At 44.4% G+C, this 14,247-nt stretch overlaps 1 protein-coding gene across 4 annotated transcripts in view; it reads right to left on the reverse strand.

The window, feature by feature from the left end:
• Positions 1-14,247, reverse strand: part of LOC137631576 (centrosomal protein of 78 kDa-like) — a 67,548-nt gene that overhangs the window by 42,231 nt on the left and 11,070 nt on the right. For all 4 annotated transcript variants that reach the window (XM_068363400.1, XM_068363399.1, XM_068363401.1 and 1 more), the window contains exon 2: positions 10,272-10,526. In XM_068363400.1, coding sequence (XP_068219501.1) covers positions 10,272-10,512 — 241 coding nt within the window. In that variant the 5' untranslated portion in view covers positions 10,513-10,526. The remainder of the gene's footprint in view (positions 1-10,271; positions 10,527-14,247) is intronic.

Below are 14,247 nucleotides of genomic sequence, written 5' to 3' on the forward strand. Positions count from 1 at the left end.
AGCTCTCTAGGAGAGCGAGAGAGCACTAGCTTATAAAACAACAGCTTCGAAGTAGTTAGGCCTAGTGTAAGCTCTGACGTTTAGGTGAACGAGGAGCAGCAGTTACAAAAAGATCCGGACAAAGATCCTTAAAAATCAGCATGATTTATTTAAAGTCCATAGAGGGCTAAGCAGCTTTAGGCTCCTCTCCGTCTGACAGAGTCCTCAAGGGAATATCAGTAGGAGGGGGAACAGCAACTTCCTCATCTAAAGGAACCTTGTCCGATAATAGCTGAGTCTCAAGCAAGGGAGAGACCTACCATGGTGGCAATGCTTTACAAGCAGAGTCCACACGCACTGGTGCATTAGTAGCGGACCAGGACGCAACGTCATGTAACTGCTTGACAGTCTGTGAACTGTCAACAACAACAGGTGCGAGAGACCAGGACGCAACGTCATGTAACTGCTTGACAGTCTGTGAACTGTCAACAACAACAGGTGCGTGAGGACGCACAGCGTCCACTCGAGACTGCTTTGACCGCCTAGACTGAGCAGTCAAAACAACTCTAGAATACGGAGGTTGACGCACAGCGTCAAAACAAGTCAACTCCGATTGTTAGCGAACGTCCTGAACGTCAACAGGAGCATCAGCAAGTGGCCTAACGTCCAAATGTGGCTGAAAATCCACACGAGACCGCATCGAGTGTGGTTCTAAACAACCTGACTGACGTGACTTAGCTACGCCAACGTCAACAGGACGCACAAAGGAACGTTAGGTTGGCTGAAAGCCAGGATCTCGATGAGATAAACGGCTAGGCTCAACGGACTAATCGGCAGAATAGTCTTCCATAAGGGAGGCAAGCTTATTCTGCATGTCTTGCCGTACAACCCATTAAGGATCAACGGAAAAGGTTGCGGTAAGAGACGAGGGTAACGTCTGTGACCGCAAAACCTTGCCAACAAAAAGACTCTTGGAGTCTGTGTTACGCTTTTGTTAGGCGGCGAGCAGTCTTCCGATGACTGCATAGGGTCACAGCTGTCCTAATGGCTACAACCAGGATGCTGGACCTGTCCTGAAAGGACTGACTTTCGCTTAAGGGCCTCGAAACCTTGTTTCAGGTTTCTTATGCGAAAAGCCTTCGGATGACGAGGAGAAAAACGTCTCTCTGGCCTTATGGTAGGGGTGATCTTGGTAAGATACACCCGATACCATAGAGGGAACGTCTGTTCGCTGATCAAGGCCTCTCGAACCCATAAGTCGTACGACATTACTTCTCCCCTGGGCTTGGTAGCTTGCAAGAGGTCCCGGACTAGGCGAACGACAGGCACGAACAGACGAACCCTCGGTCGCAACACTGATAACACTTTGCGCAATATCACTTTATCACTACGATTTTCTGTTTTGCACTTATTTCACTGAAATCGAAACTTTTACTGATTTCTACCTGAAGCACGCAATTCTAACCTCATCAAAAGGTAGTAATAGCGAAATCAGTTGTATAATGCAAGCACATTAATACCAGCAAAAAACAGTAAACATATTTTAAGATAAAAAAAATCAGTGGATGGGGAAGAGACTAAACACTAGTTCATTCAAAACTACGTTTTCAATCTCTCACCGTACATTGCCTGGGGACGAGAATAAAAAACTAAAAACGTTTTATCCTTTCTCCCCGTACAGAGACTAGGGACGAGAGTAACTCGAGAACAACGTTACCCGCTTGAACGGAACGTTTTCTCCCCTCTCTCTCCCTCCGTCTCTATCTCTCTCTCTCTCTCTCTCTTGATTACGCACCTAAGAGAAGAGCCCACTTACGTTTCGTCAAAAAAAACATGTTATTTGACCAAAGGAAAAAAAACTGAAAGGTTTTTCAATTAAAAAGTTCCTTTAAAATATAATTTAAAACATTTAAGCTTTGAAAGAAGAATGAACAAAATGTCAGAATCGATTTACTCTTTCTGCAAAGTGAAACCGTGATACTCTCTCTCTCTATCGTAACGATAGAGCGCAAACTGCGTAGCATAAATAAACTAAACGTTAGTTCATCTTTGAAACAGTACGAAGACTATTCAAAGAAAATCTTTCATAAAATATCTATTAAAAAATATTCATTTAAAAAGTTTTAAATCATTAGCTCTTTAAAAGCTATTTACGATTGAAAGGGCTCAACGTTGTTTAACTTCAGTTTCCAAGTTAGGACCGCCTACTCTCAGGAAGGTCGCATATAAACAAATCATTAAAATTTATTTTCATGTTTATTATAAATGGAAAGTTAATCGAAGAGGCCTAATAAAGGCGGTGAGATATAAAATATATAGAGGAAAATCTATAATTAATTTATAACGTGATAAGATAATTGCTAAAAGCCTAAACACACTTCCGTCTAAGGGAAGGGTCGGCCATTTAAAAGTCAAAGAAAGTACATACTCTCTTTGTCATCAAAAAATTAAATCTATCCAAAAACGAGTTCAAGATTTAAGATGAAGATAAAACACCTGCACTGCGAAAGCTCAAACCAAATTAAAGTACTTCACCAAATATGATGGGAAAAACTCCAGGTTCTACAGCGAGTAAAAGTACGTCTTGTCGACACGTCGACAGAGAAGAAATTGAGTCTTTGTTTACATCGAGAGTGGTATCTGGCCGACAGTTGGCGCTGGTGGGCACACCCGCAACCTGTATAGCGATCGCTGGCGAGTTTTTATTGTAGGTGTCTGTCGAGCAACAGAGTTGCAGCTATTATATATTCACCGGCTAAGTTAAATATTTAAAAAACAACTATACAGTATATCATAGTATAGGAACACAGATAGCACTAGGGAGTGAGGGAAATAGATAAAATGTATAAAGTTTCATAGGAACCCATATTACATAAATGAAGACCATTATGATGAGCAATGACAGGCTTATTTGCATGGGAGCTTGTCCAATTAAATATCATCTACACAAAACTATGGTAGTTAAAGTATTACTGTAAACAAAAATATAGATATCTCTCATATCTGTAAAAAGTGCAGCATAAATCATAAAATATTTGGTGCTATCTCCATCATCATTATTATAACAATAATCACGAACTAATTTAACAAGACTTTTCAATCGCATTTTAATTCACATAGTTACCTGAAGCAATTGTTCTCAAATGAGAGATGAAAAGCACAGTAAGATCAATAATTTGGAAGTTGGCCAATAGAGACCAAAAGGAGCAGATAAAATGTAGATGAAAAAACAAGCAACTGGAGTTGAAGGGGCATTGCAAAAGAACCTTCAGCACTAACTACAGGTATTATATAAGGCAAGTAATAAGTCGTACCTGCTTAGGGGCAATCTTATTGCATAAATCTATTACTGTTCAGTATTTCAAATTATGTTATTTTTATTAATAAAATAAATTTTTGAATATACTTACCCGATAATCATGTAGCTGTCAACTCCGTTGCCCGACAGAATTCTATGGAGGGATACGCCAGCTATCACAATACTAGAAGGGGGTGTACTTACCAGCGCCACCTGTGGCCAGGTACTCAATCATTTGTTGTTGACACCTCCTCAATTATTCCTCGGTCCACTGGTTCTCTCTGGGGAGGAAAGGGAGGGTCGATTAAATCATGATTATCGGGTAAGTATATTCAAAAATTTATTTTATTAATAAAAATAACATTTTTCAATATTAAACTTACCCGATAATCATGTAGCTGATTCACACCCAGGGAGGTGGGTGAAAACCAGTGTACATGATTAAAGGATAGCTAAGTATCCCATATTTCATATAACAGTTATCTCAAATAACAATGAAATAATAAGTACCTGGTAAGGAAGTCGAATAGAACCGTTACTCTGCCTTTTATTTAAAGTTCGTCTTCCTTACTGAGCGCAGCGTTCCTCTTGGAGGCTGAATCAACCCAAAGGTGCCAAAGTACATGGGGTTGCAACCCCTACTAAAGGACCTCTACCAAACCTTTAACCCAGGCGCTTCTCAAGAATGAATAGACCACCCGCCAAATCCAAGGATGCGGAAGGCTTCTTAGCCTACCGTAACAACCATAAAAACAACAATAAAAGTATTCAAGAGAAAGGTTAAAAAGGTTATGGGATTAAGGGAATGTAGTGGCTGAGCCCTCACCTACTACTGCACTCGCTGCTACGAATGGTCCCAGGGTGTAGCAGTTCTCGTAAAGAGACTGGACATCTTTCAGATAAAATGATGCAAACACTGACTTGCTCCTCCAATAGGTTGCATCCATAATGCTCTGCAGAGAACGGTTTTTATTAAAGGCCAACGAAGTAGCTACAGCTCTTACTTCGTGGGTCCTTACCTTCAGCAATGCAAGGTCTTCCTCCTTTAAGTGAGAGTGTGCTTCTCTGATCAGAAGCCTTATATAGTACGTAAGCCCATTCTTGGACATGGGTCTCGAGGGTTTCTTGATGGCACACCATAAGGCTTCTGACTGTCCTCGAATAGGTTTAGACCTCTTCAGATAATATTTGAGAGCTCTGACAGGGCAAAGAACTCTCTCTAGTTCGTTACCTACCATGTTGGAGAGGCTAGGTATTTCGAACGATCTAGGCCAAGGACGTGAAGGAAGCTCGTTCTTTGCTAGGAAACCAAGCTGAAAAGAACATGTTGCAGATTCGGTTGTGAAACCAATGTTCTTGCTGAAGGCATGAACCTCACTGACTCTCTTAGCTGTTGCAAGGCAAACGAGAAAAGCAGTCTTGAGGGTAAGATCCTTGAAGGAAGCTGACTGGAGAGGTTCGAACCTAGATGTCATAAGGAACCTTAAGACTACGTCTAGATTCCAGCCTGGAGTGGAAAGACGACGTTCTTTAGACGTCTCAAAAGACTTGAGAATGTCTTGAAGGTCCTTGTTGGAAGACAGGTCCAAACCCCTGTGGCGAACTGAGGCCAACATGCTCCTATATCCTTTAATCGTAGGTGTTGAAAGGGATCTCTCATTCCTAAGATGAAGAAGGAAGTCAGCTATTTGGATCACAGAGGTATTGGTAGAGGATATTGAATTGGCTCTACACCAGCTTCGGAAGACCTCCCACTTAGACTGGTAGACTCTACGAGTGGAAACCCTTCTTGCTCTGGCAATCGCACTGGCTGCCTCCTTCGAAAAGCCTCTAGCTCTAGCGAATCTTTCGACAGTCTGAAGGCAGTCAGCCGAAGAGCGTGGAGGTTTGGATGCAACCTGTCTACGTGTGGTTGACGTAGAAGGTCCACTCTTAGAGGTAGAGTCCTGGGGAAGTCGACTAGCCATTGAAGTACCTCTGTGTACCATTCTCTTGCAGGCCAAAGGGGAGCAACCAGCGTCAGCCGTGTCCCTTCGTGCGAGACGAATTTCTGCAGAACTTTGTTTATAATCTTGAACGGAGGGAATGCGTACAGGTCGAGATGGGACCAGTTCAGAAGAAAAGCATCCACATGAACCGCTGCAGGGTCTGGAACAGGGGAACAATAAAGCGGAAGTCTCTTGGTTATGGAGGTGGCAAACAGATCTATGGTAGGTTGACCCCACAAGGTCCAAAGTCTGTTGCACACACTCTTGTGGAGGGTCCATTCCGTGGGAATGACCTGATTCCTTCTGCTGAGGCGATCCGCTGAAACATTCATATCGCCCTGGATGAACCTCGTGACCAGAGAGAGGTTTAGACCTCTTGACCAAATGAGGAGGTCCCTTGCGATCTCGTAAAGGCTCCTCGAATGGGTCCCTCCTTGCTTGGAGATGTAAGCCAAGGCTGTGGTGTTGTCTGAATTCACCTCCACCACTTTGCCTAGCAGGAGGGACTTGAAGTTCAACAGGGCTAGATGAACTGCTAACAGTTCCTTGCAGTTGATGTGGAGTAATCCTTGTTCCTTGTTCCATACTCCTGAGCATTCCCGTCCGTCCAAGGTCGCACCCCAGCCCGAGTCCGATGCATCTGAGAAGAGATGAAGATGGGGGGTCTGGATGGCCAATGATAGACCCTCCTTGAGAAGGAGATTGTGCTTCCACCACAGGAGAGTGGTCTTCATCTCTTGGTTGATAGGGATAGAGACTGCTTCTAGAGTCGAGCCCTTGTCCCAATGAGCCGCAAGGTGGAATTGAAGAGGGCGGAGGTGGAGTCTCCCTAGCTCGACAAACAGGGCCAGTGATGAGAGGGTCCCTGTGAGACTCATCCACTGTCTCACTGAGCAATTGCTCCTCTTCAGCATGCTCATGATGCACTCTAGGGCTTGGTTTATCCTGGGGGCCGATGGAAAAGCCCGAAAATCCTGACTCTGAATCTCCATTCCCAGGTACACAATGGATTGGGAGGGAATGAGTTGAGATTTCTCTAAATTGACTAATAGACCTAGGTCTCTGATTAAATCTAAAGTCCAATTGAGGTTCTCCAGACAACGACGACTCGTGGAGGCTCTCAACAGCCAGTCGTCTAGGTAGAGGGAGGCTCTGATGTTCGATAAGTGTAGGAATTTCGCTACATTCCTCATCAGATGAGTAAAGACCATAGGAGCTGTGCTTAGGCCAAAACACAGGGCTTGGAACTGATAGACAACCTTTCCGAAGACGAATCTCAGAAAAGGTTGGGAGTCTGGATGAATGGGAACGTGAAAGTATGCATCTTTCAAGTCCAACGAGACCATCCAGTCCTCCTGTCTGACCGCTGCTAAGACCGACTTGGTCGTCTCCATCGTGAACGTCTGCTTGGTGACATACTCGTTGAGAGAGCTGACGTCCAGCACCGGTCTCCAACCTCCTGTCTTCTTGGCCACAAGAAAGAGACGGTTGTAGAAGCCCGGGGATTGATGGTCCCGGACTATAACCACTGCCTTCTTCTGCACAAGTAGCGACACCTCCTGTTGCAATGCTAGCCTCTTGTCCTCTTCTTTGTAGTTGGGAGAGAGGTTGATGGGCGATGTGGTCAGAGGTGGTTTGAGGCAGAATGGAATCCTGTAACCGTACCTCAGCCAACTGACAGACTGTGCGTCTGCACCTCTCTTCTCCCAGGCTCGCCAGAAGATCTTGAGTCTGGCTCCTACTGTTGTCTGGAGAATCTGAGAGTCAGTTCTTTCCTTTAGATGTCCTGGGTCCTTTCCTAGACTTGCTCCTGTGAGAGTCTGGACGGGAGCTTCCTCGGCTGGGGGCTCTACCACGAAAGGGCGGTATGAACCTCGTAGCCGGGGTATCAGCCACTGGGGAGCGATAAGTCTTGGGGACTGAGGTGGCAACCTTAGACTTACGAGCCGATGAGGCTACAAGATCGTGCGTGTCCTTTTGTATCAGGGCAGCCGACAAGTCCTTAACTAGCTCCTCGGGAAAGAGGAACTTTGAGAGTGGAGCAAAAAGGAGTTGTGACCGTTGGCACGGTGTAATGCTGGCGGAAAGGAAGGTACACAGTTGTTCCCTTTTCTTCAACACCCCTGATACAAATAACGACGCTAGCTCACCCGATCCATCTCTGATGGCCTTATCCATGCAGGACATGATTAGCATGGCAGAGTCTTTGTCCGCAGGAGAGGTTTTCTTGCTGAGAGCTCCCAGGCACCAGTCGAGAAAGTTGAACATTTCAAAAGCTCTGAACAACCCTTTCAGAAGATGATCCAGGTCTGAGAAGGTCCAACAAACCTTCGAGCGTCTCATAGCAGTCCTCCGAGGCGAGTCCACCAGACTTGAGAAGTCAGCCTGGGCAGAGGCAGGTACTCCCAAGCCTGGTGCTTCCCCTGTGGCATACCAAACGCAACCTTTCGAAGCGAGCTTCGTTGGAGGGAACATGAAGGAAGTCTTGCCAAGGTGTTGTTTAGACTGCAGCCACTCCCCTAAGATCCTTAAAGCCCTCTTGGAGGATCTAGCTAGGACAAGCTTAGTATAGTTGGACTTAGCTTGTTGTACGCCCAGCGAAAACTCAGATGGAGGAGAGCGGGGAATAGCAGAGACGAAGTGGTCTGGGTAAATCTCCCTGAGTAGAGCCAAGACCTTTCAAAAATCAATCGACAATGGAGAAAGCTTAGACTCTTCCACGTCTGATGAGGGATCAAGGTGTGCCTCCTCATCATCCGACACCTCATCAGCAGAGGGTAGCGAAGCGATCGGACCAGAATGCTGAACCGCAGAGTCAGAACGGGTAGGAACAATAACAGAGGTTTCCTCTTCCTGTAACTGTTGAGGGAAAACCTGAGGCTCAGACTGCAAAGGCTGAACAACAGACGAAGCAGAAGGCAGGCGCATGGGTGAAGGAGGTTGACTCCTAGCAAGAGTTGAACCCAAGGATTGCACAAGCTGAGCGGAGGACGGAGGCGGAGTAGTCCGTTCCTGTTCCTGTGAGATGAGTGGAGCATGAAGAGGTTGAGGCTGCGCAGAACAAGGTAAAGTTCTCGCAAGCTGAGGCTCCTGAGGCGCAAGTCCAGGGTGTAGAGGAGCTTGCCTTGAGGAGGGTTGAGCTCGCTGCAGCGATGGTTGAGCAGACAGACTCACGGAGGGGAGAAGTTGTTGTACCCCAACCGAGAGTTGCACCACTGGTGGAGCAGCAAGGGGAGGAGGAGGAAGAGTGGAATAACTCTCCTGATCCCAAAGCAAGGGTTGCCTTAAAGAAGGCTGAGGCTGAACAACACTGGGAACAGCGAACTCCGAAAGTGGCTCAACATCGTACGCCTGGCAGATGGTGCTGCGACCAGGCGGAGCAGGTGCAGGCTGGGCGAGCACAGGCGGAGCGAGAACAGGCGGGGGGAGTGTAGGCGGAGGGGGAGGTGCAACACTCTCAGCCCGACACTCACGCATCAAGTCCGAAAGCTGAGCTTGCATGGACTGAAGCAGGGTCCACTTGGGGTCGGCAGAAACGATAACAGACTGAGGTAAAGTCACAGTCGGGCTCTGTTTTGGCAGAACCTTACTCCTCTTGGGCGGAGTACAGTCGACAGATGACTGAGGCGAGTCAGAGCTGAGCCAATGACTGCAACCTGGCTGAGCACTCGCGGACTGAACTCTACGTTTAAGCGGTCTCGAGACCTGAGACCAACGTTTCTTCCCTGCTAGTTGATCAGCGGACGAGAAGACGGGCTCAATCGTCTGCAGGTGGGAGTGACGGTCTAAGGAAGACACGCCCGCAACCACCGAGGATAGTTCTGTGCGCCTAACAAGGCCTGTCGAACCCTTAAGCCCTTCGACATTGCTTCTCCCCTGGGCATGGGAGCTTGCAAGAGGTCCCGGACTGGGAGGACGACTGGCTCGCACAGAAAAATCCTCACGCACCACACTGGCACCACTAGCACTTGGCACTGCACCGATACTAGCACTCGTCACAGCACTGGCACTATTTCCACCCACTGCACTCTTGACCTTCAGTTCTTTAACCTCGGCCATCAGAGACTTATGGTCACTTACCACTGATTCTACTTTATCTCCTAAAGCCTGAATAGCACGCAAAACAATTGACATATCAGGCGGAGGGCACACAGTAGGTTCGGGGGTAGCCACTACAGGGGTAGGAAAAGGTAGGGGATCATGAGGTGAGGAAAACATAGAAGAGTGAGAAGAACTTCTCCTAACTCTACCTCTCTCTAACTTAGATGAATATTTTAAAAGACGGACAAAATCCAATTCCGAAAGTCCGGCGCATTCCTCACATCGATTTTCTAATAGACAGGGCCTGTCCCTACAGTCAGAACAAGCGGTGTGAGGATCTACCGAGGCCTTCGGAATACGCCTATTGCAAGACCTACATCGTCTATGGGAGGGGGCTTGCGAAACGTCAGACATCTTGTTTCAAAGAGTTAGCCAAAGGGTGATCCAAAAACAAGCAAAATTCATTAACCGTTAATCAGTATTATATAAAAGCTATCTAGCTAATATAAAAAGGATTCCAGTAAAGCGACAGCCGTTAATCTGAGAGAATACTTCACCAAATATCTGTGAATAAACTCGAAGACCATAAGCGTATCCCAGAACGTCTAGCCGGAAGCACGACAGAGGAATAATTGAGGAGGTGTCAACAACAAATGATTGAGTACCTGGCCACAGGTGGCGCTGGTAAGTACACCCCCTTCTAGTATTGTGATAGCTGGCGTATCCCTCCATAGAATTCTGTCGGGCAACGGAGTTGACAGCTACATGATTATCGGGTAAGTTTAATATTGAAAATATCTGATTTTTAGGCTTTACAAAATTACTCAGTACGTAAATTATGATAACTTGAATCTAATTTCTTTTAAAAGAAAAATGTGTTATCCATATGAGAATTAACCACAGTACTAACTCAGTAGTCTAATTAAACTATTATAACTACTAGCAATATACTGAGCACAACTTACCTTCCACAGAAGATGGTATGTTGAATTTCAACATTTGAGGAGTCACTTTATTTTGAAGGAGATGACACAAAGCCTCCAAATGATCATGATCCACAGTAGATAAATCAACAAAAAGATTTCCCTGAGATAACTGGTGCGTAATACGTCCTATAGGAAAAGTATTATACAATTCACAGGATAAGCGGTACTGTCGAGTTAAGGTGTCTCCCAGGAGTTGCAAGTCAGCATTTTTTCGAGCCATGAAGGAATGAGAACCTGCAATGGTGTATTTTAATCATCATCACTATAAATGCGAGTCTTGTATGATAAAATAACAACCGAGGATAATCTAAAATCAAATTTATATTATGTACTATCTAATTGCAAATTTAAAGAATGTCAAGTTTTCTTGAACTGCATAAATTACGGTGCATTACAGCTGCATATTTCTGTATAAAGTTATTGACTTTAAAAATTCTTAAATGATGGGTTTGTGAAACACAATGCTCAAGCAATGATAAATCCATTTTTTATCTAAGAACTTTGCATATCAGCTTCATAATGCATCTACATAGAAAACTTTTATCTTTTAGTCTAACCAGTCCAAAGTACTGTAATGGAGAAGGATGGCTTGCAAGTTTGTTAGTAAGCTAAATTTAATTTTATAAAAAACCGAGATCCTTCATAAAGCTGCGTATTAGGCACAAGGTAATTCAGTAGTTGAAGCTTGTTACGAAAGTAGTTCAGTAGTGGCAAGTGGTTGATTTAAGGAAGGGCCTACCACTCATCTGCTTGAAAAATGTCGCTCTTTGCTATGGCTACAGGAACCAATGTAAGATTAGTTTGGAAGTGTAATTATGATATGACTTAAAGCGTGAATACAGTATATAAGAGGAGTGTAAAGAGATGTAGCACTTTTATTAATAAGGCAGTTGTATCCTTATAGAGTAGCCCAAGTACACTGTTCATCCTTGATACCTAAACTCTCACTTGTTGGCTCCGCGTGCCACACCATCTTTGCTGATGGGCTAAATTACATGAGTTTGGGCAAACAAACCTTCCTTGGGTGGAAAACATCATCTCATGGAACTTTAAAAAAGGTGTTGTTCTATCTAATACTGGTCTAGGGATATCAAGGAGTTCCTGTCCTACCATAGGGGTCAGTGTGTTGCAATTTATACCTAAAATCACACTTTCATGCAAATAGCAAGAAGAGCCAATCCTGTTTTTAGATCAAAGACTTTCAAGTTGTCTAATAAGCAACTCTCTAGGATGCCAAGATCAGCACACATTGATATTGGATGCTGTGGCTTTATAGGAAAAAAAAAAAAGTTGATGAAAGACCAGTCTTCCATCCTATTCAGAATCTGAGCTATGTTAATCTGTGAACCTTAAGGGAGAGGTTTTTATTTTATAATGGAGACAAGCAGCTACACAATCTGTTGAACAGCCATTAGTCATCCCAAGAAGAAATTGTTACAGGACTTTAAGGAAACATCATTTTAGTAAAAAGAGGCAAAAGTAGTCTACCAATACCACACATCTGTTCTCAATACCTGATGTACCAAGAAGTTCTGCCTGAACATAAGGGACAGGACAATACTAATGACATCATAGATTTTCACACAGGTAGAAAGTCATCTCACTCACTGAACAGCAGATACACCTGCTTGATCACTTAATGAAACCAGAAGTCAATAGTGTTCTTGGATACATTCTTGTGCCTACTACTGCAAATAAACATCAACACTTGGCCCTTAAGTGATGAGCATTATTCAGATAGTAATTGCAAAGCTTATAATTGGCACAAAAGTATCTCATCTCGGTTGACACACAAAGTCCTGGTGGGAGGGGAGAAAGAAACTCAAATCTGTTTATCAGGAACTGGCAGATTTTGAATTTTTGCCACAAACTCTGGAACCTAAGGAAACCACTAGTATGATATGACCAGCATGCTCCTATGCTTAGCATCCAGAAAGGAAACCTCTTACGTCTGTATCCCCTCTCCTGCTTAGTCTTGCCTCCTTTTCAGATGGGAGCCAGAAGTGATGGGAAGGCTATGAGCCCCTCCCCAAGAAAGGAATCTGAATTTCTTGTCATGTTTAAAAGATGCTTCAGCTCTTCCTTATCCCATAACTTTGGGTCTGGTCACCCTCAAAGACTTGGCTACAGTTCCTTTAAAGGTACCCGGTCTCAAAGAACTCCACATGGTGGATTAATGTGTTCTGACAATTAGAATGTCTTTTCTACCAGCACCAATACATTCATTCCAAAACTTTACCATGTAATCTGAAAAGAACAAACCAGTGTAGGAAAGTATGCAAACGTGTTTAACAGGTGGTCAAGCTTTGATGCTTCCTAGAAGGAGGCCATATTGACCAACTTTATGAGAGAAAGGCTGTGTATGTAAGGGGTGCATATGTATGGATCCCTGTTGCATGGAAGCCTCACTCCTGACAAACCTGTGCAAGGAGACTTATTGCATGAAGACTGTTCAAAGAAGTTCTGCGCATGGAGAGAGTGTCCTTGGATATTTGATGCAAGGAAACTCTACATGGGGGAGATTCTGTGCATGAAAAGTTTGTGCGAGGAGACTTTCTGCTTCAAAACCTCTGCATGAAGGTAATCATGAGCGTGGAGGAAATCGTGTACATGAAAAACTATTCCCAGATATTCATATGCGTGAAGATGATTGTGCACAAGGAGAACCATCCCAAGGTTATCTTGTATGTAGAAGTAAATCAAATAATCATGTACGTGGATCTCGCTAACCGAGTCTCTCATCACGTCGTAAATCTTGTTCAGAAAGTTGCTCTCATTCTCTGCATTAATTTGGCCTGGGCATTTCACTGTCAGGCAATGGAAGAGGACAAAGTGTACCTGCAGCTGGAGCTAAACTTAAGAGCTCCTCGAGCTACTTCACCATCTATAAAATTTGTCAGAGTTGCTACGGTATGTCACATTTGTCATGCTCTTGTAAATGGGGTTCAGAAAAGGTCTCGTAGAACTTAGTACTGATGGAATTCTTCGTCTTTGGAGGTCAGGTAGCATATGAAGGCTCATCAAAAAGGGCAATGTTGAAGGTTCAGAGCTGGGAAGAAGAGGGTTAGGGGGAGGTTATTTCTTCTTTAAAGAAATCCTTTTTGAGGATTTCTCACCTAGTAGAAATGACCCCACAGAAGGGGAGGATCAATGGTCTTTTTCTTCGACAGTGGATGGGAACTTAGACCTTCAGCAGCTTTTCTGTAGGCCGGACACCATTGATACCAAAAGTGGGCCACAAGGTCCTTAGGTCCAGATCCATGGAAATATCATCGCCTGCTGCTATGGCAATGGGATCAGTTTTAGGAAAAGGCTGTTAAATACCGCCTGCTAGGGGGGAAGATGATAAACCTGTCTCACCTGAAGCTTGCCGAGGGCAAACCAGAGTCACCTTCCTTTTTTGGTTTTCCTTCACAAGACTTTGCTCTGAAGGAAGCACCAGAGGGTGAGAAGCCTTTTTTAGTTTGGCGGGGAAACCCTAAAGACAAAGAATCCCCCTTATCCATCTTTCTCCTCCTGCCAGACTCAGATCACTGCAAAGGTGGCCACAACCTGCACTCATTATAGGGGGATGACTACAAACAATCATGCCCGCTGCAAAAGGGCACAAAAATGTTATTTTCATTAGTAAAATAAATTTTTGAATATACTTACCCGATAATCATGTAGCTGTCAACTCCGTTGCCCGACAGAATTCTACGGGAGGGATACGCCAGCTATCACTATACTAGAAGGGGGTGTACTCACCAGCGCCACCTGTGGCCAGGTACTGCAGTACTTCTTGTTGACACCACCTCACTTTTTCCTCGGTCCACTGGTTCTCTATGGGGAGGAAGGGTGGGTCAATTAAATCATGATTATCGGGTAAGTATATTCAAAAATTTATTTTACTAATGAAAATAACATTTTTCAATATTAAACTTACCCGATAATCATGTAGCTGATTCACACCCAG

The sequence above is a fragment of the Palaemon carinicauda genome, chromosome 40 (assembly GCF_036898095.1).
Source record: "Palaemon carinicauda isolate YSFRI2023 chromosome 40, ASM3689809v2, whole genome shotgun sequence".
NCBI lineage: Eukaryota > Metazoa > Arthropoda > Malacostraca > Decapoda > Palaemonidae > Palaemon > Palaemon carinicauda.